At 33.5% G+C, this 24,557-nt stretch overlaps 1 protein-coding gene and 1 long non-coding RNA gene across 9 annotated transcripts; both read left to right on the top strand.

Moving 5' to 3' along the window:
• The first annotated feature begins 11,388 nt into the window (after nucleotides 1-11,388).
• On the top strand, nucleotides 11,389-15,147 carry LOC145801436 (uncharacterized). 8 transcript variants are annotated; one of them, XR_014342924.1, is made up of 4 exons: nucleotides 11,389-11,743; nucleotides 12,625-12,714; nucleotides 14,558-14,738; nucleotides 14,954-15,100. It is a non-coding gene; the product is annotated as an uncharacterized LOC145801436 (long non-coding RNA). The 8 variants fall into 8 exon arrangements; XR_014342926.1 differs by having other exon boundaries at nucleotides 14,934-15,041; XR_014342923.1 differs by lacking the exon at nucleotides 11,389-11,743 and adding an exon at nucleotides 11,832-12,057 and having other exon boundaries at nucleotides 14,934-15,033.
• Nucleotides 15,148-15,345: 198 nt separating this feature from the next.
• Nucleotides 15,346-19,313, top strand: LOC145801435 (homeobox-leucine zipper protein ATHB-15-like). The gene is made up of 4 exons (XM_082892833.1): nucleotides 15,346-16,873; nucleotides 17,011-17,093; nucleotides 17,186-17,478; nucleotides 18,965-19,313. Exons 1-3 carry the CDS (start codon nucleotides 16,595-16,597, stop codon nucleotides 17,211-17,213), a joined length of 390 nt encoding a protein of 129 aa, XP_082748959.1. The 5' UTR covers nucleotides 15,346-16,594; the 3' UTR covers nucleotides 17,214-17,478; nucleotides 18,965-19,313.
• The last annotated feature ends 5,244 nt before the right edge of the window (nucleotides 19,314-24,557 follow it).

Genomic DNA, 24,557 nt, shown 5'->3' with positions numbered 1-24,557 from the left:
TTCTTCAAACCCTAGTGTCGTCATGGCCCAGAGCAAATCGTCGCCGGTGATGAAGCTGATGAACTCTGAAATGCACTCTTGAACTGTTTCCTTGGTGTCCTTGGAGATCTTGGCGTTCGCCGATAAAGCCTTTTTCATGATTCGACTCACGTTCGCGATCGGAAGGAACCTGTCTTGCTCCCTCGGTGATAGCTCGCTGTTCGAGTTGTTGTGTCCTCCTGATGGGTCAGATTCCGGCGGCGGTGGTGGTGGTGGTGAGAGTGGTGTGAGATGGGTGAGTTTAGGAGTGAGAATGGGGTGAGGGACCTTAGACTACAAAAGAACAGATTGTGGATCTAATCTATTACTAAAAGTTGGATAGGGACCTTAGACCGATTTTCCCTACTTCTATTGTATTTTCCTTATATATATATATATATATCTTTTGTCCTAGAAAGGTAAAATATAAAACTTATAAAAATCAAATTTGAGATGAATTTTTATATGAGATTTTTTTTATTTTTATTTATTTAGAATGATTTGAAATGTGAGATTTTTCAAATATTTCAAAAGGAGTACAACATAAGTACAACTAGATCTCATCAGATATAACTAAAATAATGTCATAATTAAAAAAGAAAATTGATCATAAATAATAAAAAAAAATTGACATATATAACTAAATGTGTATATGGTATGCCCTTTTTAAGGGTGTGTATATTATAATTTCCTTTTAACTAATCTTGTAGTAAAAAATTGGGACAATTAAAAAAAAATCCTTAAGTTTGACCTTTGTAACATAATAAATTTTTAATTTTTAATTTTGTAAATTTAAACTCTAACATTTTGATTTATTTTCAATTTAAATCATTTGTCTATTTTGGTTAACTAAAATCGACGAAAAATAGTATTTTAATTATTAAACTCAATATAAGTATACATAAAATATCTAAAATATCCATTTTCATTGAGTTTAATTTCATAAAATACCCTTTTTTTTAAATCAATTATACTTAAGGAAAATAGGCAAATGATTCAAATTGAAAGCAAATAAAAAAAATTTGAATTTAAATTGACAAAATTAAAAACTTAAAATTTATTTTGTTATAAAGTCAAATCGTGATTTTTATTTATTTTTATTTTTTAATTTTTTTTTGGTAATTGTCCCAATTTTTTACTACTTACCCAACCGATTTATAAGAAGATTATTTTGAGTGAGAAAGTCGGAAAATTCATAAATCAGCCGTATCTAGGGGTGAGCATGGTTCGGATTGGACCGGATTGGGGTAAAATCAGGACCAATCCGTTATCTACGGTTCCTGAAAAATTGGAACCAATCCAATCTGTTTAAATCATGGAACCAATCCATTTAAATACGGATTGGATCGGTTTAGGATCACGGATTCACATAATTAAATAACAAAAAAATATATATAACACTTTAATTTCATAAAAATATAAACATAGCGCTATATTAGTTCCACAATAGCAACATCTATTTCTATAATAGCGACATACTGTGTTAGAATTTAAACAATCATAAGAAAACTTGTTCACCATAAGTATTTAGACCATTACAAATTAAAACTAAAAACTAACAAACAAAAGTAATAAAAGAAGATATCATATGGTTTTAGGTTTGAGTTTAGATTTTATATAGAATAAGAGAAGATACTATGGGAGATGATGTATAATAAAAATATATACTATTTGTATATGTCCAGACCAGTTCCAATCCGGAACCGCGGGGTTCAATCCGGAACCAATCCGTGTACTACGGATTTTTAATTTTTCAATCCGGAACCAAACCATGGATTCAAAAAACCAATCCAAACCTATCGGATTGAACTGGACTGGATTGGATTACAAATTTTATGGATTCCTTGCTCAGCCCTAGCCATATCTCTCCTGCCATCTACTATATACACCCGAGACATATAAATGAGAGATACTCAGATTTGCTTGCTATAGAGAGAGAGAGAGAGAGAGAGAGAGAGAGTGTGAGGAGAGGAGAGGAGAGGAGAAGAGGGAGAGAGAGAGAGAGAGAGAGGAGAGAGAAGATGTGTGGAACATAATATCTAATAAACTTTCAATGAGTTGGTGTCATGTTATATACACTCTTGACCTCAATGCAAGCACTCACTCTGCATTTATCACAAGGTATATTTGATTAGGAAAAAATTATATAATAGAAAGTGAAAGTAAAAGAAAGAAAACAAAAATTTATGCATTTGATTAAAACAAAATTATTGGAAGAAAGTTATACAAAAATGAGCAGTAAGATAACAACCGGTTAATTCCATGAGAACAAAAAAAAATCGTGTTTCTTTACAAGAAAGGAAAATCTAAGTTCTAATGCCGATAAGAGAGCTAGCACATAGGAGGGATTTCTTACTGAAACTGGCTCCTTCTCTCTTGTAATGATGTTGGACGACAAGCATAAGAGAGAGAGCCTCTCTCTCTTATTCCTAATATGGTAGTTTCACTTAATAATAGTTGTCTCTTATTCCTAATATGGTAGTTTCACTTAATAATAATTGTTTCACGGTGTTATAAGTTCAAAAAACTTGTTCTCTCAAGTATCTCTAGCCGAAGAGAGAATTTATTTATTAGAGTAGTTTCCTGGCATACTCCCCAAGAGAAGAAGCCACTACAAGAAATTTAATTTTCTTTTCTTACTACCCTTATGCTAAATTAATTAATGTGGAAAATGTTGCATTTTTTCTTTACTCATATTTTTAACTTTTTACCCATTAAATTCATGCTAAGTAAGCTTACTATATCTTTTATTTTGTTTTTTTTTTTCACTGTCCAATGTTCAACATTTTTTATAAAGTCGAACTCCAAATCTCTCCTTAAATACGTATACCTACGAACAATCACTTAAACTGTACTAAATTCCATGTAACCTTGCTATTTTGGAAGGATGAACAAAATTGAAATGAGTTATTTTAACCTCTTGTAGGCTTATTAGGTGTCTTAATTTGATGATTTGATCTTATAATATTATTTAAATTTGTGTATAGACTATTTGATAAAAAAATAATATTGATTTGATAATTTTAATTGCGTGATATTATCATATATGTTTCTAAATAAATAAACATCAAGTATGATTTAACAAAATATACCATTCATTTATAATAAGAAATAAATAAATATAATAAAATCATGCGAGTCCAATTATTGAAAAAAATTGACTTTTTCTCCGTTGATTTCTATCTACATGTAAGAATTTAAACTATTAAGGAATTGGATTAACCGGTTAAATTGCCAAAATAAACCATGTAATGTGTTTAACAGACTGAATTGGACCGTCCGTTTCCTTGAAAGCGATAGAGAATCCATTCTCTACAAAAAGCGATAGGACGTCCCACCTCATCCTCTCGATGACCTCGTCCTAACTAATTAATGGGGAGATATATCCTCTTAATTAGTTAGGATGAGATAAGATATAAATGTAAGAGATAAGATACAAACACTACGGGTATGTTTGGTTTAGTTTTGAGAGAGTAGTTTTTAAAAATTATTTTGGAGAGAGAGTTTAGAAATTTTTTTGGTTTGTTTAGTTGTGCATTTTGAAAGTAGTTTTGGAGTTTAGGAGTTTGGAATGATTTAATATTTTATTGTAATTGAATAGATGTGTGTGAGAGAAAAAGTAATTGAGAAGGAGAGGTGAAAGAGAAAAAGTGATTAATTAATGTGTAAGAGAGAAAAAGTGATTTTAAAAATTATTTTGAAAAAACTACGAACTAAATAAGTTTTTTTAAAAAAAATTGCCCAAAATCACTCTAAAAGCTAAACCAAACATACCGTACATTTATCTAGAGCAATGCTAGGTATATAGATTTTTTGTTTACAAATTTATTCACATAACTAATATATGATTTAGATTCATTCTTAAGTGTAGATTCACTATATAATATGAGTGAGTATAGTGATTCTGAGTCATACAATACTAATTTGGGTAAATTTTTTAGTACAAATTGTAGGTTGCTAAATTTGTGCATTTATCTAACATCACATCACACATGCTTATTTGAAAATAACATAAATAAAATAAAATTGAATTTTCCAACAGTTAGTTCTAAGTTTTTCGACTTTAAAGAAAAATGTGTAAACAAAAAATTAAGGAAAAAAATACAAATTATTTACTTTCTTGGTTAATTGTTGAGGTTAGAAGAAATTTTATGTACATAAATATATGAATTTTCTCATGACCCAGCCGTGTAATTGGAAAATTATAGAATATTTCCGAAGTGCTACGCATTCGTACTCTTACTCAATCATTATTTATCGTGCCCCTCATGTCTCTCAATTATCCAACATAATACTCCATCTATCCACCTTCTCCACCAATCGCAATATTATAAAATATTACGTATCTATACTCCAAAATTATTGATGCCTTATGAATCAATTCAGTATTAGCAACAATTAACCATGTCTACCTAGTGGTAAAGGATGCTTGAACATCTAGGAAATCATACCTTTCATGAATTGCACGTTTTTCATTATGCACAAAATTTTATTTCAAATTAAGGTATAGCAACGATTAGCCACGCCTACCGAGTAACAACGAAAATTTTTATTCATATATAAAATTTATATAAAAATTTACAGAAGAATTATGTGACAATATTATTATTATAAATAAATATATTTTCAATTATGTTTTGTTTTAAAATGAATTATTCATAATAAACTATATCATTACGTGTAAATTTAATTTGTATAACATTTCTCATTAGCTAAAGGATGCCTGAACATTTATACCTTTCATGAATTGTACGTTTTCATTATGCGTCAGCTTTTCTTGCAAATTATTTGTACAATGATGCTAGCTGGATGAAATACCCAATATACGACAAATTATACCAATAGTTCTTACATTTTATCCTTGTATCATTTTAGTCTCTATATTTTTAATTAACTCAATTTTAATTTTCAATTTTAGATTTTGTGTAATGTTGTTAGTGTTAATTACTTAAGGTTAACTCGCTAAGTTTAGCAAGTTTTTAACTTTGTTCTTAAAAATATGACACTTGCTACTTATGTGAGTATTTTTCATTAAAAAATTGTAACAGTTGTAACCAATTGGAATAAATTGAGATGAGATACAAATTCATGGTCAAAATTAAGCTAATTGCAATTACATAAACCAAAATGACATAAGAATTAAAATATAGGAATTATCACCATAATTTGCCCTTCTATCTATTTGAGTTCCAATTTACTAAATATCTATATATATACTACATCATCCTAATCCTAGTGGTTTTTTGCACACATTTGTTTTTAATTTGATGCTTATGTTTTTTTTTTCTTCTTCCTTTTTTTTACATGTGTGTTTAGTTGTTGCGAGAAACATTTTATTGAAGGAAACATAATTGTTTTCTTTTACTTTAGATATGGAGATGGAGATTATTACTCAATTGTTTGACAAACGGAGATTGAGATCATTATGACATTGTTTAACAAACGGAAAAATTGAGAACAAAAATGGATTAATTAGTTAAATAAAAACAAAATCTCTTCTAAATGAAATTTGCCATATTTCATTAAATGTAAGCAAAAAAGTCACTAGGATTAGGATGAATTGGAACCCTATATATATATATTTGGTTCTTATCTATGTAATTAATGCATTTTTTCATCTCAATTTTTACGTTGTTCAAATAACGGGATAATGATTTCATCTCCATTTATCACACAATGGGATAATAATCTCCATCTCCATATCTTAAGTTAAAAAAATAGTTATGTTTCATTCAATAAAATGTTTCCCGCCACAACTAAACACACATGTAAAAAAATAAGGGAAACAAAAAACATAAGCTTGGTACTTTTTAGGTCAAACTATTAACATAAACTGACTTTATTGTTAATTATTTATGACAAGTGTATGTGTAAACCCATGACATTACACTGTCAATTTGAGCCACGTGTCCACTACAACTTTTCAATCCGTTTACGTACAATTATCCTGAATATAATTGGATGTTTGTGATTAGCTCCATGTTTATTTATTTATTTAAAAATTTAGATTCCTAACTTCTCATGTATGCTGTGAAATGAAAGGACGATAATGAAAGGCGGAGAAGAAAATAAAATCAATCATGACGAAACTACACTAGTTTTTAAGCCTCAAAAACTAAGATAGGAGTATTGGATATTGTGCTTCATGTTATGTACTTTCTTACGTTGATCCCTAAAAAAAAAAGTTAATCAAAAACAACATAGATAAAGAAAACATGAACTCATTTCTAATAAATGGGTTGGGTAAGTATTTAGTAGTGTTGTATTGGAGCATCATATGATAATATATATGTGGTGTTTTAAATTAATCATGTAACAAAATATTTTATAAGTAAAACATGAGAATTAGAAGAAAAAAGATGATTCAATAGATATTCAATTTTTTGGAACCAAAAACATCAAGTAAATAATATTATATAATACTGTAGAGTATCTGTGGGGACATAATTTTTTGAATGACAACATATGGCCGAGGTGTCACCGAAGTGCCAGCCAAGGTGTCACGTGTCCTGGTCATGATGCCGAGATGATCTCGGCTAGGCCGAGGTTATCTGCGAAGATGTCGGAATCCGAGATAAGCGGATAAGGGACAAGAGTCTTAGAATGGAAGAAGACTTCAGTTTGGGTAAAGATAAGATTCTTAGAGGGAGTCTAAGATTAGCAGTAATCTTAAATCCATTAGAGTTAGACTTCTATTAGGACTAGGATTGTGTTGGCTATAAAAGGGAGGCACCCCCATGGGTCTAAGGTATGTCCTTTAGGCTTTTGATATTCTGTCTAGTGAGTTAAGCATTATTGGTTATCTTTGAGAGATATTGAGTACTGACTTGATCGTCGGAGTGCCCCCGGGTGGACGAGCCACCGCTGGAAACTCTTCTTTCTGTTGTAGGTCGTTCGGGCTTAATCTATTCTGCCAGTGCTCTCCAGCTAAATGCTTGATTGACAGTGTGGTCGAAAATTGACACACACAATTTGGTGCCGTCTGTGGGAACGAAAGGAGAATAGATGGCCAACGACGGATAGAAAGAGAAGGTTGGGGACAACACCCCTACTGAGAGTGAGAAACATATTGACCTTGGCGTCGAAGAAGACAACTACAACGAAGAAACTCGTGATAAGAATCACGGAGAAGAAGACGTCGGCCAGGAGGGCGACATGCCAGAGAAATCAGACCGAAACGAGTATTATAACGAGGACGACCTCCAGGTATGGAAAGAAAGATGCTTACGAAGGGACGACGAGATGAAAGGAATGGCGAACAAATTGGTGGACCTGCAAACGGTTGTCAATTTCATGATACAGAACAACGTCATGCAGCCACCGTTCCCGTCACAAGATAAGCCGATTCCAGCAGCCAAGAAAGATGCCCAGGCAGGGGAGCAGAAGACAACTCCTACGACTCCTCAGCACGATAGGACCAAGGAACATTCTCATCGGCCTTCAAGGGAGGTCGGACGAGGAGAATCAAGAAGGAAAAATTCACAGAGGACACATTGTACCAAAGAAACTGACTCTAAAGAACATCGGCATGTTCAGGGGAATGACCTCTGTTTCGACGCGACCAATAGAGGGAGGTCCAAAAAGACTCACAATGACACAGGAAGTAGTGCACTAAAGAGGCTGAAATCCAAAGATAGCCGAACTCCTGGACGAACCAAGGAGGATCTAAGAGATTACCTCCAGAGAAAACGACAAGATGTAGAGGTGACCTCACCTGTCAAGCTGAGATAACACTGGATATGAGAAGACAAGAGCTCAGCCTAAGTAAGCCGATTCCAGATTCCAGATCTCGGATCCCAAATCTCAGAAGACAAGATCTCGGCCTAAGATGATTAAGTCCGAGAAAAGAAGAGTTAACCGAGATGATATTTAACACTTGTTGAAACTTGAGAAAAGTTTACAAGTTGAAGTTAAACCGAGATTATGTTTAAAACTTGTTGAAACTTGAGAAAAGTTTACAAGTTGAAGTTAAACCGAGATGATGTTTAACACTTGTTGAAACTTGAGAAAAGTTAACAAGTTGAAGTTAAACCGAGATTATATTTAACACTTATTAAAACTTGAGAAAAGTTTACAAGTTGAAGTTAAACCGAGATGATGTTTAACACTTGTTGAATCTTGAGAACCGAGATGATATTTAACACTTGTTGAAACTTGAGAAAATTTTACAAGTTGAAGTTAAACTGAGATGATGTTTAACACTTATTGAAACTTGAGAAAAGTTTACAAGTTGAAGTTAAACCGGGGTCATGATTAAAGGAAGGAATGATATAGGTTCCATCACCTCAGGATGCCGAGGTAATAGAACCTAGGGGGCAGTTGTGGGGACATAATTTTTGAATGGCAACACGTGGCCGAGGTGTCACCGAAGTGCCAGCCGAGGTGCCACGTGTCCTGGTCATGATGCTGAGATGATCTCGGCTAGGCTGAGGTTATTTGCGAAGATGTCGAAATCCGAGATAAGCGGATAAGGGACAAGAGTCCTAGAATGGGAGAAGACTTCAGTTTGGGTAAAGATAAGACTCTTAGAGGGTTTATCCTAATCCTACTGGGAGTCCAAGATTAGCAGTAATCCTAAGTCCATTAGAGCTAGGCTTTTATTGGGACTAGGATTGTGTTGGCTATAAAAGGGAGGCACCCCCATGGGTCTAGGGTATGTCTTTTAGGCTTTTGATATTCTGTCTAGTGAGTTAAGTACTATTGATTATCTTTGAGAGATATTGAGTACTGACTTGATTGTCGAAGTGCCCCCGGGTGGACGAGCCACCGCCGGAAACTCTTCTTTCTGTTGCAGGTCGTTCGAGCTTAATCTATTCTGCCGGTGCTCTCCAGTTGAGTGCTTGATTGGCAGTATGGTCGGAAATTGACACACACAGTATCTAATAATTTTGCAATGAGTTGGTGTAATGTTGTCTACACTCTTGACCTTCAATGCAACTACTCCGTTTGTATTTAGCCCAAGGTATATTTGATTAGAAGAAAAAAAAAATTATGTAATAGAAAGTGAAAGTAATATATATATATATATATATATTTGTTTCTATGCATTTGATTAAAATATAATTATTGGAAGAAAGTTGTACGAAAATTGGGAAGTAAGATAATAATTGGTTATTTCCAAGAGAAAAAATAAAAATTTCCCGTGTTTCTTTGGAAGAAATGAATTTATAATGCCGATAACTAGGATGGCACACCAAAGGAAGTGACTTCTTATTGAAATTGGCTCCTTCTCTCTTATCGTGAAGTTGGATGATGAGCGTAAGAGAGTCTCTCTCTCTCTCTCTTAATATGGTAGCTTCACTTGCTTAACTCACTGGTAGTTCTTTTATGACATTGCGAGTTTAGAAAGCTCGTTCTCCCGAGTATTCCCAGTCAAAGAGAGAATTTATTTATAAGCGTAGTTTGTCGGCATACTCCCTAAGAGGAGCAACGACAATAAATTTAATTTTCTTGTTTTTTCTTACCACCCTTGTGCCAAATTAATGTGTAAAAAGTTGCTTTTTTTTTTTTACTCATATTTCAACTTTTCTATCCTAATAAACTCACCCTAAATAAGCATACTATCTTTTGCATTTTTTTTCACTACCCAACTTTTGAAGTTTTTCTATAAGGTTGAACTCCAAACTTCTTAAAAATGTGGATGTACACACAATCACTTAAACCATACCAAGTTCCAGGTAATTATGGAGGAATGAACAAAATTGGAATGGCTTATTTTCACCTCATGTGGCTTATTAGGTGTCCTATTTGATGATTTGATCTTATTATATCATTTAAATTTGTGTATAGATTATCCATAAAAAACAGATTGATCCAATAATTATAGCTGCATGATTTCATCATATGTGTTTCCAGATAAATGAACATCAAGTATGATTTAAAAAATATATCATTCATCACTACAACAAAAAGCATTTTCTGCGACGTTTTTTAGCAACAAAATTGAATTTGGTTGCCAATTGTATTTTTTTAGCGACAATATACGTGTTGGTCGCCAAAAAATACACCATTAGCAACAAATATTTCAATTCGTCGCGAAAAATGGTTGGCGCGAATTTAATTTTTCGCGCGGGAGCGCTAAAAACGTTTTGGCGACGAAATTAATATATGGCGACGAAACTGTTTGTCGCCAATTTTCGACTTTTTGGCGACAGAATTAAACTAGTCGCTGAAAGGTGAGTGCTATTTATGGCAACAAAATTATTTTCGTCGCCAATAAATTTATTATCAAAACGACGTCGTTTTGAATCTTTTTTTTTTTTTTTTTTTAAGTGAATAAACAAAACTGACCTAAAAGAGATTTCTTCATCTTCTCATTTCAGAATCTGCAGCGGCACAAACAGAGGCGGCAAACAGGTATTTTTCTCTCCCTCTTCTTCGTCTCTCTTTCCCTCTCCCTCTCATTTTCCCTCTCCCTCTCCCTCTCCCTCTCACTCTCACTCACTCACACTGTGAGAGTTTCGAATCTGTCTTTTTTTTTTTTTTTAAATGAATTTTAAGTGAATAAACAAAAGTGACCTAAAAGGAGACTTCTTCATCTTCTCAGTTCCGAATCTGCAGCGGCACAAACAGGTATTTTTCTCTCCCTCTTCTTCGTCTCTCTTTCCCTCTCCCTCTCCCTCTCACTCTCACTCACTCACACTGTGAAAGTTTCGGACTAATTTTGTGAGTTTCGGACTGATATTGTGATTTTCGGGATTGATCTATTCTAATTTTTGGACTGATTTTGAAACTAATTTTCGGGACTGGTATGTTCGGAATTTTTGGACTGATTTTTGTAAGAAACAAAATCTAGAGCTTTTTCAAGAGATGCAAGGATGGTTTATATAAGACTTTATAGAGAATTTATGGTGTCTTCTCTGTTCTTGTGATTGATTTTGGAGCTGTGATAATCTCTGTTCTTGTGATTGATTTTGGAGCTGTGAGAATTTTGGTGTCTGTCTCTGTCTCTGTTCTTTTTTATTTTTTATTTTTTTTATTTCTTGGTGATGTATTATATAGCATTAGAAGGCAAAAAGGTAAATGGATGTTACCAAGAAAACAGAGATCAAACTTAAGCTCGTTTGTTTAAGTGAAAGTTATTTTTTATTTTCTGTATTTTCTATAGTTTTTTATGAAGGAAAACAAAAGTTAACAAAAAAATATATTTTTTATAGTCAATGAAAAAGAATTTGTTTGGGTGAAAAATATTTTTCATTGTTAAAAAGTGAAAAAATATTGTTTGGATTAATATTTGCCACCGCTGTCAGTGTGTCGATGAGGCCCATCGATTGTGAGCACACAGCATGACATGGCATAAAGAAGCATATGTTAATGGGATATTCAAGAGCATTGGCTAAGATCATCTTTGCCATTGGTTTAGATGGAGTATGCAAAATATGACTCTTGTTTTGTTTTGTTGGGTATGTGAATGAACCAGGGAACTTGCATTTTTTTTGTATTTTTATTCAAGTGGTGTGTCATGAGGGTGGACCACAGTTTTGTGTTGAATATTCTTACAAGTTACAACTATTCATTGCCCAAAAAATTATAGATATTTTGTGTATCGGTGACCCTTTTAATAATTTCATCATATAACATTCATTTCATGTCCACTCTCCATTAATTTCATGTACAGTGCAATTTAATTTAAACTTTGATTTACAATTCAAATGTTATAGGTTATTGGCTAATGCGAAGAGATAAAAAAGCTGCAATCATTCGTTGGGGGCAATTACTACATCAAGTAAGCTTTGACTATATTTTAGGGCATTTTAAATTTATTTATCAAGTTAGTCATTTTAGTTTCTACACCTATGATCTTGAAACTATATAACCTTATTAAATTTAATAAGTCTAGTTGTCAATCAACGGTACGCACTCATCTATTCTCTTCTATTCTCATTCAACATCCAAATAGTAGACTTCAAGAGTCCAAATAGCATACTCAAACGATTGTCAAGCATGAGCTAGGTAGCGAATGGCGAGAGCGGTAGAGGTGTTTGGCGTAGATGAGGCAAGGAGGGGCGTGGCCGTGGGTTTGTTAGGCGTGGCCGTAGGGTAAGGGTCGCCGGAGGGGGGGACTCTCTCTTTCTCTCTCCCCCCTTCTTCAGCTTCTTATTTTTTCTGTTGGCAAATTGTGCTTGTCTCTCTTTGCCCTATAAATTGCAATTTCTATGCCCTAATTGAATTTTTTTTCTTGCCAAGTGCCTTTTTAGAATTTTTTTTAGGGGTGTTGTTGTGATGTTTGGTTTCTCTCATTAGAGTTCAAATCCCATTTTTCTTGTCTGTCAAATGTTCGATAAAATGCATCAATGATGGCCTACTGTGATTTTGTTTATTAGATCCATTTTTTTTTTTGACTTTTGGATCTTTGAGAATATAATTTAGGAGAATTTTGGACTCAAATACAATTTAGGAGAATATAATTTAGTTTTCTTGGTGGGTTTGTTTTTTGTGTTTATCTACAAATTGAAGTTGTGGAAGTATGTATATATAGTAAATTTAGGATCTTTAATTATCATTTTTTAGTATTTGTCACTCCATGTATTTCAGTTATAGTGTTTTCAGTGAGAGTCTGTAATTGTACATGAATTATTTGAAATACTACAATTATTTGATTTTCAGGAACACTCAGTCGCTGCTTTCACCCGTGTTCTTGATGAGGCCAGTGTTGTTCTTCTCTTCAGAGACAAAGTCTATCTTCATCCCGATAAGGTACGTACACATATATATAAATAATAGTTTTCTTGTTAGAAGAAGATTCTTATAAGTTGATTTATGTGGGACTAGTGATTTGTGCTTGTGTTAGAATATAACTAACAATTTTGTTGATGAAATTTGTGTGTGTTTATTAGTCACAAAAGTTTTGTGTATCTCATTATGGCTAATATGTATATTTTGCGTTGCCAAAAATCACATGTTATTTTTGTTTTATTATTTTCTTGTTGGTCTTTGGTTGTGTACACTACACGGGGAATGAGTTTACTCTGTATTGCGGAGATGAAGGTTTAAGTTTTATGTTTCCCTCTGTATGGTTATTGTCTAATTTTAGAGTTAAAAAGAGTCCAAAATACATTCGTTAGTTGCACTATGAGAACTAAGCAACTGTTTCTCTACAGAGAACAGTTCCAAAACCTCTGATTTTGCAGCAAGGGATTGAGGATAAAATATATGGACACAATCACCATCAAAATCAGCACTAAGTGGCCCACATATAAGAGGGTTGATCTTGACTGTATGGTCATCGTGAACATAAACCGACAAAGCTTGCAGGGAATGCTTATGCGTTGTCGGAGGTCTATTGATGAAAACAAGATCCCCATCCATTATCCGTCGATGTACCACTTGACCAGGTCTTAAAAAAGTATGCCCCTTCGAACCTTCCCTCAGCGAGTAGGTTGACAAACCATCCCTATAGGTTAAACACAACTTTTCATCAACCAGCTTCTGCAGATACTGCATGTTATATTGAGTAACTCTCTCCTCAAATGTTATCCGTTGAGCAATTTCAAAAGGTAGTCCAATCTCATTGACTCCTTTATATGCATCACCTGTAATAACACTCCGTAAGGAGAATCCACAACCCTTTCTGATAAATAGGGTTTTCATCTTCTCAAGCCATGCTTTAGTAGTAGAATCGCTTTGCTCTTTGTTAATCCCAAATCGTGTATCCATGTCATGAGATGCCTTGTAGAAGAAATATGCACGGAAAGACAAGAAAACAACAGTTGTTCATGAACATTTGCACAATTTAATTGCCAAAGGTTTGACTAAATTATCAATCATATTCTCAATAAAGAACAAATGTCACCCAAGTAAATAGTAAACCAGCATCAACTACACAAAACACCATCTTCTAAAACGGATCATCATTCTCAGATAATTCAAATAAGCAATGCAATGGACATGATTGATGAGATCTATTAAAATAAGCAATGCAATGTACATAAAATGGATCATCATTCTCAGATAATTCTGTATAGTTTTTAATTAGTTTTTCTCTCAAATCCTCAAAGCAATAAAGTGCCCCCACTAAGGGTCAGCCAAACTTCCTTTGAATTAGCAACAGACATGATTGATGAGATCTATTAAATTAATAGAGTGGTGTCACACAAAATTCTAAACAAAACATGGTACATAGATGTAATCATCATAGCATTATGGCACTAAAAGTAATTTGTATATTCAACATGGGATAACTTCAAATAGTGCTTGTTTTGTAAAAGCTCACGTAGTGTACACAAATACTTGTTTCAATTTTACCCCAATATATTGATTACCCAGGAAGCTTCTGAACTTGATCTTTGATCAGTAAGTTCTATAAATTCTTGAGCCATTCTAAATTTTGTTAGTTTGGAGTTAATAAATTAGAAGTCGAACTACGTCGTTTTGCATTTTATTTTTTTTTTAAGACTTGACCGACCCTTTTGGTGAATAAACAAATAATTATCAATATTAAACGATGAGGGTCCAAAAGAAAAAAGGTCTGAGGCAAATAGCAGCACTCTAAATTGTTTCCTTGGTGTCTAATATTTGTCTATTTCCATCTAATTTGTAGGTATATACAAGTGGGGAATGCAGTTGCATTTTTAGTATCTATGGCATTCGGAAGTATGTTGGCAAAGGGAAGCTAAGGAGTCTCAAATAATGAACTCTTGACAACAACTGATCTGAAATTCCCTATGAGTCCTGCACAATTGTTTGCGTGAATAGCATTGGATTAATTAACCATTCTTAAAGTGAGTTCAATCTTGGCAAAATTCATTCTTAACAATCTTGTTGAAGAAAATTTTAAACTCACATTGAGTAGTAGACCATTCATAAAAACCATATATGGTCATTGTAGCTTGTAATTCAAATTTCCATTTTCTTCTTGTATTATCTTGAAAAATATCTGGTTAAGTACATTGAAAGATATGTAACCTTATTTTTAGCTTTTTCTTTTTGGGCCTAGACCCATTTCTGTTTGCAGAGTGCTGGTGGACCGGGCACTGGAAGTGATATTGGGCTGATTGCGAGGTTCTGCTGTGGGCCCTTTCTCGATCCATATTTCCTCACACGACCCATTATGCTGTGGGCCCTTTTTAGGTGGATTTCAGTTTGTAGTTAGTGGATTATTAATCATCTTGTGTGGTAAAGATGATGCTTGTGCAAGTTTTCTTTAACATATTAAAGATGATGCTTCATTTGCTGCTATGATGATGGTTTTATTTGCATCTGATTCTGTCTGTTTCTTTTACCAGTATATGAATGTTTTTAGTTGCAACTGCTAATCCATGTAATTTCTGTGTTTCTTGTCTTTTTTTATTGAAACAGGAATTATCATTAGTTTGCTCATGTTTTCTATTGAATGATTTTCATTTATACCAGCATGCTATTTACTAGTTTCATGCCTATTTACATGATCAGGACAAATGGCAGAACATGGGTATTAGTACTGGAAGTGTTTCATTTATCTGAATAGTCCATGGGAAAACATTATTAAAAAAATTGTGGAGTACTTCATTCGTTGATTATGTTTCTCATGCATAGATTGTTAAATTATCCCAGGATGACAAATGCTGTCAACTTGTTATGCAGCTTTTGTTTTTGGTGTGTATGCTGGGGCTCAGCTTGTATGAGGCTGATTCTGCCTCTTTGTCAATCAACCAAACTGTGCATAGCTCAAACACAGCATAGATGTTTGTTTTCATTACTATGAGTTTGATTAGTTTACCAATCAGTTGATTTAGCTTCCATTCAGTTGTAAAACTGCCCATGCCCCCTTGAGATACCAACCCAAAGAGAAAAGTTGGCAGGTAGTTTAAACTTTAAAGCCAACAAGGAATTGTGCAGAACAAATTCAGCAGTGGTAGTGTATTGTATTCAGCAGTGGTAATTTGCATTAGTAAAAATATAATAGTATATAGATGATACCTTCTGGAAAAAGAAATGAATAAGGGATTAAACTAATGAACTAGCTTGGTTAGACTTGATATCTACCTTGTGTGTCACCGACTCACAAACACTACACACTTGCACCCAATCCTGCTAGTTAAAGTTAAGTTCAACTGCTGGAAATAGGTTATCACTATTCCCATGTCTATATGATCAGGAGCCTCTAGATGGTTTGATACCATACAACCACTAGAGAGCCCAGAATTTTTTTCTTTTCAACATTCCACTTTATTCATCTCATCTTTGGCATGTGCTTTCTACATCTCGTAGTTTCAAACATACAGTGCAGGTACATCAGGATGTTTAAGTGACTAGTTTCTGTGTCTCTGCAGCATAGGAGTTTTGCTGCACTGCTTTAATCTTTGGTTTTCAGGAAATGATCAGACATATCCAGAGTGGTATGCTGTAAGCAATGGTTAAATTGCTTGATCTGTTCCACAATAATGCCAATGATTGTTATTAGGTTTCCCTTGAGTGTGCAAAAATTTTGTCACGCTGCTATCACACATTTGTATAATATCTACAAATATTATGTTTATTTTTATGTGGCTCCTTTTTTTTTTTTTCCCACATAACTTTCAGGATTTAATTAATGATGGAAGCATCTTAGTAAGTGAAGTAAATTTCAGATTATTGTCATACTGTGGTCTATTAATGTATGCTTTCTCACACTCCTACTTGTCATTTGGATTCATCTTCTCATTTCAAGTTTAGCATTTCTTTTTCTTCTCTACATTGTCCTTTCTTTCAGAATGTGCCCCCTGCAATACTTCTTAGGTTCTTGCGGGAGCACAGGTCAGAATGGGCAGACAACAGTATTGATGCTTATTTAGCTGCAGCTGTCAAAGTTGGTCCCTGTATTTTACCAAGGGCTCGAGCTGGAAGTTTTGGGGGCCAAGTAATTCTTCCACTAGCTCATACTATTGAGCACGAAGAGGTAAGTTATTTATTCTTGATTTACTGCTGAAATCACTATATAAGGTTGATCTTTTTTAATTCAAATTGACCTGTTGAATTGTAATGGTTTTCTTCAATTGTTGACATTAATTATACATCTCTATTTGTCCTTATTAGTTATTGGAGGTCATTAAGTTGGAAGGTGTTGGCCATTATCCTGAAGATGCAATAATGCCTAGAGTGACATGTTTCTCTTGCAAGTAAGTCTTGTTTCTTAACATTGTGTATTATATTTACTACATGAATAATAACGATCTCATTTAAAAATTTGTTTTTATTGTTTCTTTTGAAGTTGTTTACAAATTGATAGGAAGCTTTGAAAAAGCGACATGAAGAGTCTTTAGAGCCTGGGGCAATACCTTTAACTCAGGAGCAGTTGTCAATCGAGATTCTTGGAAAGAAATCGGGATACTAAAAAGGCTTTGGAGTTAGTCCAAAACCATCATCATCTAGATCTTCTGTTACTGCACAAGCACATACTGAGGTGGTTTCAAGCCTACAAAAAGAACTAGAGTCATTGAAGAATTTGTCCAAGGTCCAGCAAGAACAAATTACATCAGAGGAATCTTATTAACAAACACTTTTGTAAGTATATTTTTCATAATTTACTTTTCAAATCACTACAAGCATTTCATTTAATATTTCTGGTTGTGTTTAACAAACGGGACCTTGATTGGATCTCCAGTTAGAAAATTAGAAAAAAAATTGTAAAACACAAGACTTAAAAGGCCCGTTAGGGGGCCAAAATTGCAAAATGACCATCGAAACCACCGAAACTTGGCACAGGCAGCTTGTTCAAGCCTAAATAGACTTGTAGGAAAAAACGGGACCTCTATTGGATCTCCGGTTAGAAAATTAGAAGGAAAATTGTAAAACACAAGACTTAAAAGGCCCGTTCGGGGGCCAAAATTGTGAAATGACCACCGAAACCACCGAAACTTGGCACAGACAGCTTGTTCAAGCTTAAATAGACTTGTAGGAACAAACGGGACCTCGATTGGATCTCCGGTTAGAAAATTAGAAGGAAAATTGTAAAACACAAGACTTAAAAGGCCCGTTCGGGGGTCGAAATTGCGAAATGACCACCGGAACCACCAAAACTTGGCATGGATGGATTTTTCAAGCCTAAATAGACTTGTAGGAACAAACGGGACCTAGATTGGATTTCCGGTTAAAAAATTAGAAGGAAAAATGTAAAACACAAGACTTAAAAGGCCCGTTCGGGAGCCGAAATTTTGAAATGACTACCGAAACCACCGAAACTTGGCACGGACAGCTTGTTCAAGCCTAAATAGACTTGTAGGAACAAACGGGACCTCAATTGGATCTCCGGTTAGAAAGTTAGAAGGAAAATTGTAAAATACAAGACTTAAAAGGCCCGTTCGGGGGTTGAAATTGCGAAATGACCACCGAAACCACCGAAACTTGACACGGACAGCTTGTTCAAGCCTAAATAGACTTGTAGAAACAAACGGGACATCGATTGGACTTTCGGTTAAAAAATTAGAAGGAAAAATGTAAAACACAAGACTTAAAAGGCCCGTTCGGGGGCCGAAATTTCAAAATGACCACCGAAACCACCCAACTTGGCACAGATAGCCTTTTCAAGCCTAAATAAACTTGTAGGAACAAACAGGACCTCTATTGGATCTTCGGTTAGAAAATCAGAAGGAAAATTTGTAATACACAAAACTTAAAAGGCTCGTTCAGGAGCCGAAATTGCGAAATGACAACCGAAACCACCAAAACTTGGCACGGACAGCTTGTTCAAACCTAAATAGACTTGTAGGAACAAACGGGACCTCGATTGGATTTCCGGTTAGAAAATTAGAAGAAAAAATGTAAAACACAAGACTTAAAAGGCCCGTTCGGGGGCCAAAATTGCAAAATGACCACTGAAACTATCGAAACTTGGCACGGGTAGCTTGTTCAAGCCTAAATAGAGTTGTATGAGCAAACAGCACCCAATTGGACTTCCCGTTACAAAATTAAAATCAAAATTGTGAAGTTCATATCGAGTTTTTTTTTTTTTTGTCAATCTAATATTGTTTTTTCTTTTTTCATGTGACAGATTGACAATGGTGGAAAATAGTTTGGGCTGCATCAGAAGATTTGATTTTGTGTTTTTGGAAATATTTTGACATAGGATTTTGGTAAATGATTTATGGATTAAATGTTTAGCATCAAAATATTTGGTGTTGTGTTTTTGCAAATATTTTGACATAGGATTTTAGTAAATAACTTGTTGGTTAGATGTTTAACATCAAAATATTTGGTTGTAATTTTGAAAATATTTTGACATAGGATTTGGTAATGTATTTATGGGTTTGATATTAGTAGTTTGTAAGTACTTTGGTATGCATGTTTTAGATTGTCAGAGAATTGTAATTATGTTTATTGGGATTTTTCATAGCTATTAATTTTGAATTAGTATGAATGTCTTGCACAGGTGCATTATTATTTATATTACATTTGTTTATATATTGTGCACAGGAAAATAGGTGTTTTGGATTATTTTGAACAGGAAAATTATTAAAATCAAAATTTGTGTAGTGAATTTTTAGTAACAGGTGGTGTTTTTGTCATTGTTAATATATTTGGCGACAACATATTGTTTTTGTCGCTAAAAGTTAGTGGTTATTCCAGGAACATTTAGCAACCAAAACTTACTCGTCGCTAAAAACGTGATTTTTAGCGACCAAATTAATTTTGTCGTTAAATAGTACTTTTGGCGACGCATTTATTTGTCGCTAAAAGTACATAGCCTATCCAAATTTTAACCTTTTAGCAACAAATTGTAATTTTATAGCGACAAAATATATGATTTTTGGCGACCAATTTTGCTTGTCGCTAAATGTCTACATACGGTGACAATTTCTGATTTCGTCGCCAATACTTTTAGTGACAGGGCTTTGGCGACAAGTTGTATATTTTGTCGCCGATTCGTTTGGCGACGAAATTAGTACTTTTGGCGACGAAATTTGTGGGTCGCCAAATGTGTTTTTTGTTGTAGTGCATTTTATAAAAAATAAATTAAGTTTAATGAGATCATGCAAGTACAATTATTGAAAAATTTGATTTTTTTTCCATTGATATCTACATTAAGAATTTAAACAATTAAGGAATCAGATTAACCGGTTAAATTGTCAAACTAAACCTTGTAATGAGCTCAAAGACATAACTGGATGGTCCAATTCTTTATCAAAGTATAAGAGAGTCCACTCTTTAAAAAAATTTCAAGTGAGATAAGAATGTAGATAGAAAAGATAGATAATATCCATTAATTAGTTAGGATAAGGTGAGAAATAAATGTAAGTGATGAGATACAAACACCATAAAATTTCATTCATTGAAAATTTCATTTAGAGGAGATGTAAGGGATAAGATACAAACACAATAAAAGGTATCTCCATGGAAAATTTCATTTAAAGGAGATATTGTTATCATCTGAGTACTTAATACGTCTTTGTTCTCACCTCAAGAGATAAGATACAAACACTAATGTTGCCTTGGAGATTATTATCCCATTGTTTGACAAATAGAAAAATTGATAAGATACAAACATTAAATGAAATTTGCCTTGGAGATTACTATCCCATTATTTGACGAACCGAAAAATTGAGATGAGAACAAAGATGCATTAAGTACTCAGAAAAGAATAATGATGTAGGCCGAAAGATGCCATATTGAGGCCATTTAAGTTACATTTATAGTCTTTGAATTTTGTTTATTTGGTGGAGATGATGTGATTTGTGTACTTCTATAGATTTGGCAGGCAACACGCAAATTCAAGCAAAAAGTGGTGCAATAGCAGATTTTTCGTGCAAGTAGTGAAATTCCCAGTCGGCCACCTCTACCACACGTGCGACCCACCTAGGGCTACGTGAGGGGAAATTGAAGCCTGTTCCGTTGGAAATAAAAAGAAGAAAAGAGACTGTAATTAGGGTTCGAAAATATTTCAGAGAAAAGAGAGAGGTTAGGATTTTGAAGGAAAAGAACTTAAAGTTTGAAGAATGCCTCCCATAGTGGCTTATTCTCTCTCTATTTCTTCCCACTCCTCTATGAGTGGCTAGGCTCCTTTTTCTAGGGTTTTGATGAAACCCTAGCCAAGTAAATATGTTTCTTTTTTGGTTTTGTTTTATGTGATGGTTTGAACAATTGTATGGTTCTCAAGAAGTTTTCTAATATAATTTTCCATTATTTCTTCGAATATTCTACTTTTTGTGATTGTTGAATGTTTTCCATACAATGATTTTCTATTCTTTCATGTTCAAGGTATGAGACGAGCCATACTATGAGGGACGAGTCGTGTTGCTACCCTAGTTTAGAGCGAATGACTTGTACTACTTGAGATGGTTCATGCCTATAAAGTGAACGTGTTATTCTCTTGATAAATGCTTCGAACTTATAGTTGTGAAATATTATTTAGTTCGAACTGTAACATAATTGATTTTCAAATTAAAACCGTATTTATATAACTAGTGGTGAATTCATTATCCTAGGTTTTTTCCAAAATCAATAAATTCATCTTTATTTATAATTGCTAGTTTATTCATTTTATTTAATTTAATTATCATTAGGTTATGAACAACTATCTTTTTCATCAAAATTAATTTAGGAATTTAACAATTAAATTAGTTTAATTTCCTGTTTGTCCTTGTGGATCAATACCTGGACTTACCGTTATTCTAAAGTATTTAGTATAATTTAGTGTTTATATTTGGTGTGTGAAACGATCATCAAATAACATCTCATATAAATGAAATTTTCTATGGAGATCATTATCTCATTGTTTGACAAAAGAAAAAATTGAGGTGAAAACAAACATGCATTAGGTATTCAAATAAGAACAACATTTCCACTAAATGAAATTTGCCTTGGAGATTATTATTCCATTGTTTGACAAACAGAAAAATTGAGATAAGAACAAATATGTATTAAGTATTCATATATGAACATCTCCTATAAATGAAATTTGCATGGAGATCATTATCCCGTTATTTGACAAAGGGAAAATTGAGGTGAGAACAAAGATGCATCAAGTCCTCACATAAATATAAAATGAAATTTGCCTTGGAGATTATTATCACATTGTTTGACAAACAGAAAAATTGAGGTGAGAATAAAGATGTATTAAGTACTCAGATAAGAACAATATCTTCACTACATGAAATTTGTCTTGGAGACTATTATCCCATTGTTTAACAAACACAAAATTTGAGATAAGAACAAAGATGAATTAAGTACTAAGATAAGAACAACATCTCCTACAAATGAAATTTGCCAAAGAGATCATTATCCCATTGTTTGACAAATGAAAAAATTGAGGTGAGAACAGAGATGCATTAAGTACTAAAATAAGAAAAACATATCAACTAAATGAAATTAGCCATGGAGATCATTATCCCATTGTTTGACAAACAAAAAAATTGATATGAGAACAAAGATGTATTAAGTACTCAGATAATAACATCTCTACTAAATGAAATTTGCCATGGAGATCATTATCCCATATTGTTCGACAAATGGAAAAATTGAGGTGAGAACAAAGATGCATTAGGTACTCAAATAAGACAAACATTTCCACTAAATGAAATTAGCCATATAGATCATTATTCCATTGTTCGACAAACGAAAAAATTGAGATGAGAACAAAGACGCATTAAGTACTCAGATAAGAACAACATCTCCACTAAATGAAATTTGCCATGAAGATCATTATCCCATTGTTTGACAAACACAAAATTTGAGATGAGAACAAGGATGCATTAAGTACTCAAATAAGAACAACATCTCCTATAAATGAAATTTGCCATGGAGATCATTATCCCATTATTTAACAAAATAAAAAATTGAGGTGAACAAAGATGCATTAAGTACTCAAATAAGAAAAATAGATCCTCTAAATGAAATTTGCCATGATGATCATTATCCTATTGTTCGACAAACTGAAAATTTGAGGTAAGAACAAAAAAAGGATAAGAAGAACATCTCCTCTAAAAGAAATTTTCATGGAGATCATTTTCTACCTTTATGGTGTTTGTTCTTGAAAAATCTAGAAATTCCCTAGATGTTGATTTGTGATTATGTATCAATTTTAAGCAGTATATAACAATCCCAATGAAACAATCAAGACAAATCGACACAACGATTTTACGTGGAAAAATCACAATTGGACACCTCCAATTGTGATAAAAAAAATCACGGACAACAGCCACAAAACAATCTACTAAGAAGATATAAAGGAATTACACAGGTATACTCTCAATTACCTAGCGAATCCACGCCCGAATTGAACCAACTTCTATGTGTCTCTTCCAACCCCGTCTTCACCTCGGAATTATCTTGACGGTGAGCCACTCTAGAATCCACCAAAGCTTCAGGCTCGAATTCTTCAGAATCCACCGAAGAACAACTCTTTCTTTTATGTAGAACAAACAAATAATCCTTTGATGTATACTCTTTAAACCATGAGTTGAATACTCAATCAAAACATCAAAGAAAACTAGCAAAATATCACCAGATATAAACCCTAGAACCCAAGAAAAAGATCTGGAGAAGTTAACCTAGATTTGGACTGAAACACGTATTTATAGAAAACTGTCCCGCGATCTCCGCTCGAGCGGAGCTACGCTCGAGCGTGGAAAGTTTCGCTCGAGCGGGAAAAAACAACATCCAGTATTTTTGCAGGCGAATAAACTTCTAGAACTCAACATTCTCCGCTCGAGCGGGGGAATGTCCGCTCGAGCGGACAGGCAACTTGTAATGCATTTTTGTATTTTGCTTCGAACTCGATCCCTGTCATAATCAGCGAAGTGGCAATCTTGAAAGTATTAACATCACAAACTTCTCTGCAAGGTATAATTCGGGTTGGATTCCCATTTAAACACTCGTAGCCTCACTGAAATAAAAAGTGTGAAAACAAATACAACTTAAAGGAGTTTTGTCAAACGGAGTTGCCAAGAAACAAAACCTAACAGTTCTTATCTGATAATATCTCATTAATAGTTAGGATGAGTTCTTATCTGACAATATCTCATTAATAGTTAGGATGAGGTGAGATATAAATCCATAAAAATTTTCATTTAGAAGAGATCTTGTTCTTATTCTTTTTAGTTCTCACCTCAATTTTTCAGTTTGTCAAATAATGGGATAATGATCACCATGGAAAATTTTATTTAGTGGACATGTTGTTATCTGAGTACTTAGGCCTCGTTTGGTAAGTGATAATTTTAGCTAAAAAGTTAAAAAGTCACTCAAAAAACTAAAAAACCAACAACCTATACTAAAAAATCAAAGATTTCATTTTCTCTCTACTTTTTACACATCTTTTCATAAAAAACTAAAAAGTCATCCCAAACATATTAATTTTTTTTTTACATTATATTTTAGCCAAAAAGTCAAAAAGTTATTAAAAAAGCATGTTCCCAAATGAGGCCTTAATGCATCTTTGTTCCCATTTTAATTTTTCCTCACCTCAATTTTTTCTTTCATCAAACAATGGGATATTGATCTCCGTGGCGAATTTCGTTTATAGGAGATGTTGTTCTTATCTTAGTACTTAATGCATCTTTGTCTTCATCTCAATTTGTGTGTTTATCAAACAATGGGATAATATTCTCCAAGGCAAATTTTATTTTGTAGACATGTTGTTCTTATCTCAA

Source organism: Camellia sinensis, chromosome 10 (genome assembly GCF_055761805.1).
Source record: "Camellia sinensis isolate YWXY chromosome 10, ASM5576180v1, whole genome shotgun sequence".
In the NCBI taxonomy this organism is placed as follows: domain Eukaryota; kingdom Viridiplantae; phylum Streptophyta; class Magnoliopsida; order Ericales; family Theaceae; genus Camellia; species Camellia sinensis.
Note: the sequence above shows the minus strand (reverse complement) of the source record. Positions and strands in the feature narration are given on the sequence as shown.